The 4,894-nt window shown below is 40.3% G+C and overlaps 1 protein-coding gene across 1 annotated transcript in view; it reads left to right on the forward strand.

Annotated features, from left to right (window-relative positions):
* The window catches only part of LOC119423193 (hexokinase-1), a 28,092-nt gene that overhangs the window by 17,918 nt on the left and 5,280 nt on the right, over positions 1-4,894 (forward strand). The window contains exons 8-14 of the mRNA XM_037690603.1: positions 516-671; positions 781-868; positions 1,205-1,350; positions 1,527-1,719; positions 1,816-1,927; positions 2,993-3,141; positions 4,665-4,784. Of these exons, the coding sequence (XP_037546531.1) occupies positions 516-671; positions 781-868; positions 1,205-1,350; positions 1,527-1,719; positions 1,816-1,927; positions 2,993-3,141; positions 4,665-4,784 (964 nt within the window). The remainder of the gene's footprint in view (positions 1-515; positions 672-780; positions 869-1,204; positions 1,351-1,526; positions 1,720-1,815; positions 1,928-2,992; positions 3,142-4,664; positions 4,785-4,894) is intronic.

The following is a 4,894-nucleotide window of genomic DNA, read 5'->3' on the forward strand; positions in this document are numbered from 1 at the left end:
ATATATATAAGGGTGTTTTAAATCCTTCCCACACTCTTGCAATATTATAAACAAATGTTTCTAAACTCTAAACGCTCTAAAAGAGCACAGAATGTCATGATTTCTTCTCCCTGCCTCCTCTGCTCATTGCCACCTGCAAGTGCTCTTGGCCACGCCCACTTCTCCGTTCTGCGCAGTGAACAGCTGATCAGCTGATCAGCTGCAGCAGAAAGTTTATCCTGCAGCTGTGGGCTACACAAAGGTGCAGGAGGTGCCAAATATTTTAAAATAATTTGTTTTAAATTAAAAATTCCATGCCAATCATGCGGCTCATTCATCCATCAGCCAGTTGTGTGTCATGTCAAATCTTATTTTGAAAAACCGCGATAGAGTGAGTCCGCGATAAACGAACCGTGAAGTAGCGAGGGACTACTGTACTTGTAATGCTGACTGAGTTATAGCCTATTTCTGTTTTCCAAGGGAATGACACATTTCTTTGGGGTGTTTATCTTCCTGGCGTCCCATTTCTTGTGTAGGTTTGAGAAGATGGTCAGTGGGATGTACATGGGAGAGCTGGTTCGTCTCATTCTGGTGAAGATGGCAAGAGAAGGTCTGCTCTTTGAAGGAAGAATCACCCCCGAGCTTCTCACCAAGGGCAAATTTGAGACCAAGCATCTCTCAGCCATAGAGAAGTAAGTCACAGCCCAGCACTGAAGAAGGCAGAGACCACTTCTTATATTTTAACGGCATGAAAACCAAAATGATTTACCACGTGCCTGTCTGTGCACTCTTTTTGTTTAGGAGTAAAGAGGGCTTAACAAAGGCAAAAGAGATTTTAACCAAACTCGGCGTGGAGCCCTCAGCAGAGGACTGCATTGCTGTGCAGCATGTAGGCATCTCTACAAAAACATCACTGGAAATGTTTTATTAGTTTAAGTTCCACCTGAAAAAACTGTTTATTTATTATTAACGGAAGTTGCTCTGGATGTGTCAAACTGATGTGCATGAAATTCTACACTTTTTGTCTTAAGATGTTTGTTGTTTTTTGGTTTTAATTCATAGGTAAGAGATAAAGAATTGCATTACTATAATAAACACACACACACACACACACAACGTTATTTATTTCTGACCGACTTTTATTTTTATTTTTTTTAAGTAAAGTTTGAATATTGTGCAGTTTAATTAATTTCTCTCCATATTTTCTCCCCTTCTAATTGTTCAGGTTTCTGCCATCGTCTCTTTCCGCTCTGCCAGCCTGGTAGCTGCTGTCTTGGCCGGCATCCTAATGAGGCTGAAGGAGAATAAAGGAGTGACGCGACTCCGGACCACCGTGGGCATCGATGGCTCGCTGTACAAGATGCACCCACAGTGAGTATTGTGATTAAAAAGTCACTTGTGTCTCTGTTCAATTGTTCATGTATGTTAACTTTATAACACATCACATTACCATCCTTTCTACATGCATCTTAAATTGCCTATGTAGAGATATTTATCTGTAAAATGTTTGTATTTGAGCACTTAAACCTTTATTTTTATGATTCAAGATATGCTCGCCGTCTTCATAAGACCGTCCGACGCTTGGTTCCGGACTGTGACGTTCGATTCCTCCTCTCAGAGAGCGGCAGCGGGAAAGGTGCTGCCATGGTAACAGCCGTGGCGTACAGACTCGCCGAACAGTCCCATCAAATCGCCCAGATTCTGTCTGAGTTTGACCTGACGGAAGAGCAGCTGCTGGAGGTGAGGAGCAGGCGATGCCGGATGTTTGTGTTCTCTCCGTAAGTGCAGGTACTGGTGTTTAGATAACTGTAAAAATGAAAACCTTTGTAATTTCAGGTAAAGAAAAGAATGACGATGGAGATGGAAAAGGGCCTCTCAAAGAACACCCATGACTCTGCCACTGTCAAAATGCTGCCAACATTTGTACGAAGCACACCTGATGGCACAGGTACAACACATTCAGAAGCTTAACATAGTGAAGTCTTGCACTTTGAGACAGCAAGAGAGAATGGCTAAGACTGTTAGCATCTGGAACACAGCAGATGATCATTGATTTGAACCATCTCACCTCACTTTGTAACAATAACAGTCTCTTAAGGCCTTGTTTACTCGACAACCATCCAATGAAAAAAAACAATTTTCCCATTTCTATTAACACATTTACATGAAAACATTCTATTACAACCTCTGTTTACACAGCAATGGTAGACGTGGAAAAGTTGTAATTCCCTGGCCACGCCACTAGTTGGTGCTATGTTCTTTAAAACTTTTAACTGCGTATGCATAAAAAAAGTTCTACCTGAAAGCCGCTACAACGGTCAAGATGGCAGAGAATAAAGTATTTCTATGGGCAGACGACGAGATTTAACTGTTGCTTAGCGTGACTTTGAATTGTAAAACCGTTACATCCATTAAGTAACAGAGTGGAGCTGCATGAGATCCGTCTTCAGTGATTTAAGTAAAGAGGTAGTTTTTTTTTTTTTAGTAAAGAGGTAGTAAATGAGCACTGTGTTGGAGAGCCGTGCTTTGATTTACAAGAGACGAAGCGCAAACAATGCTCTTGTGGATAGTTTCTTCTTCTGTGTAGGAAGCCGTTATGTTTTGCATCATAATGCGCATGAGCCAGGGATTCCCTGACAGAAAATATCTATTTTTTCTGTTTACATAACAATGGACACCGGGACGTTTGTGAACCATTGCACTCTGGAATCTGTTCTCAAATTGTGCCGTTGTTAGAGAAAACTTTTGCTATTTTCGTGTAAATGGACAGTTCAAACGCAACAAAACGCTTCCATTTTCACCAGAAATCATTTTCTTGTAAACAGGGCCTTAAAATCTGATATTTATGTTAATAATCCCAAGTAAAAAAAAATATTAGAACTTATTTGCATCTTGTGAATACTAAAGACATGTTTATAAGCTGTTGTGTTGATTTTTGTCTGTTTCTATACAAGTTATTTTTATGAAATGTGGAGGTTTTGGTCAGCCTTGTACATTTGTTTTGTATGTGCAGAGAATGGGGATTTCCTGGCTTTGGACTTAGGAGGAACCAACTTCAGGGTTCTGTTGGTGAAGATTCGCTCTGGCAAAAGGAGATCAGTAGAGATGCAAAACAAGATTTACGCTATTCCTCTGGAAGTGATGCAGGGCACAGGAGAAGAGGTGAGATGTGTAAATAAATTTGTGAAAGTATGTATGTCATTAAAATGAAAGACAACTCCAGGTTAACAGATTGTGCAATAAGGATTAGGATGGTGTGGTTGGAGCTTGACATGTGATCACTGCTGATGATGAGATGAAGATGAAAGCTAAGAGGAAGGTTGTTAGGTTGGAGGAGGACACACAGAGTGGGTGACTGGTTGGGATTAACATTGAGTTAACAGATTTTAATGCTTGGATTGGAATATACATGTTGAACACCGGTTGAAGCTAATCCAGTTTTTCTTCTGAACCTATTCACCTCCACACAGAACAAAAAACAGGAAACTTTGACTAGCTGTAACTGTTTCAGCCTCTTCTCACAACCGTTTCAAGTGTTTCATTATTCTCTTATTAGCTAAGATTTAGTTATTTTTGGAAACACATTAGTAGTGAATCTCATAAAATAAACACATCTTCTAGACAAGTTTGGTAGCACCTAGTGTCATAAATGTTCCCTCAAATGTATCACTGACATAATACAAGAAATCTTATTTATTGTATTTTCCACTGTAGACGTCGCATCAGTCCAAATATGTCTAATAAAGTGGAAATATCCATAAATACGTTGCATCTATTATGCATCACTGCGGACGCGTCACGTTTGTTAGGTGTCACTGCTGACAGTCCAGAAATGTGGGCTGGTGTTGTGCCAAAAATCGATTGGCTGCCAAATGGCAGCCGCGGAAGCATGCACAGGAGGACTTCACAAAAGTTTAACAAGATTAACACTTAAAATCAATTATTTGTTTGCTCGAGATTATGTCTCAGTCTAACTTTTCCTTAATAAATGCACTTCAACGGTCAAATCAGCTGCATTTTCAAAAGTCTTTGCTGCCTCGGTGCTCCGGGAGCGCTCTGAGGGAGGAAGTCAGGAAAGTGGAACGCTGCGCATTTCTTCGAAATTTAACAAGATAAGGACCTAAAACAATTATTTGTTTGCTCAACTTTAAAGTAAAGGTGTGTCTCAGTTGAACTTTTACATAATAAATGCACTTCAATGGTCAAATTAGCTGCATTTCTCTGGGGCGGCGCAGCAAAATGAAGCTGATTTTGTTCCGGGCGAGCTGGACGAAAGTGGCAGTCTTTGGCAAGCTGAGTGTGTCATTAATAGCCACTTTAACCTATTACATAACACAGTAGCATGCCATGCAACTCGGGTGCCATCTAGCGGCTGAAAATGTTAATGTTCAATATTTTCAGTCTGAATGAATGACAACGGTCATATCTCAGCCAAAAATTGGTTTGTAAATATGGAAAAAATCCATGAATACGTTGCTTTGACGTATAAGTCGCAGGGCATACAAATTATGTAACAAAATGTGTCTTTTAGGCCGAAAAATACGGTAGTTTTTTATATAACATTATGACTTTGTTAAGCCTATAAGAGAGTATATTTACAACCTAATGAACACTTTGGAGGCCTACACTGAAAGTGTTTGAAAACTTGTCGTTTATTTAATTTCCTGCTCTTCCTTTTCTTTCAGTTGTTTGATCACATTGTGCACTGTATCAGTGACTTCCTGGACTACATGGGAATGAAGAACGCTCGTCTTCCTCTGGGCTTCACCTTCTCGTTTCCATGCCAACAGACTAGTCTGGACGCTGTGAGTCTGCTGCCACAGTTGACCTGCTGATCCCTCATATAATATTTTCAGTTTATGACACACTGTGTGTGTGTGTGTGTGTGTGTGTGTGTGTGTGTGTGTGTGTGTGT

The sequence above is a fragment of the Nematolebias whitei genome, chromosome 2 (assembly GCF_014905685.2).
Source record: "Nematolebias whitei isolate Nwh7 chromosome 2, NemWhi1, whole genome shotgun sequence".
In the NCBI taxonomy this organism is placed as follows: Eukaryota; Metazoa; Chordata; class Actinopteri; order Cyprinodontiformes; family Rivulidae; genus Nematolebias; species Nematolebias whitei.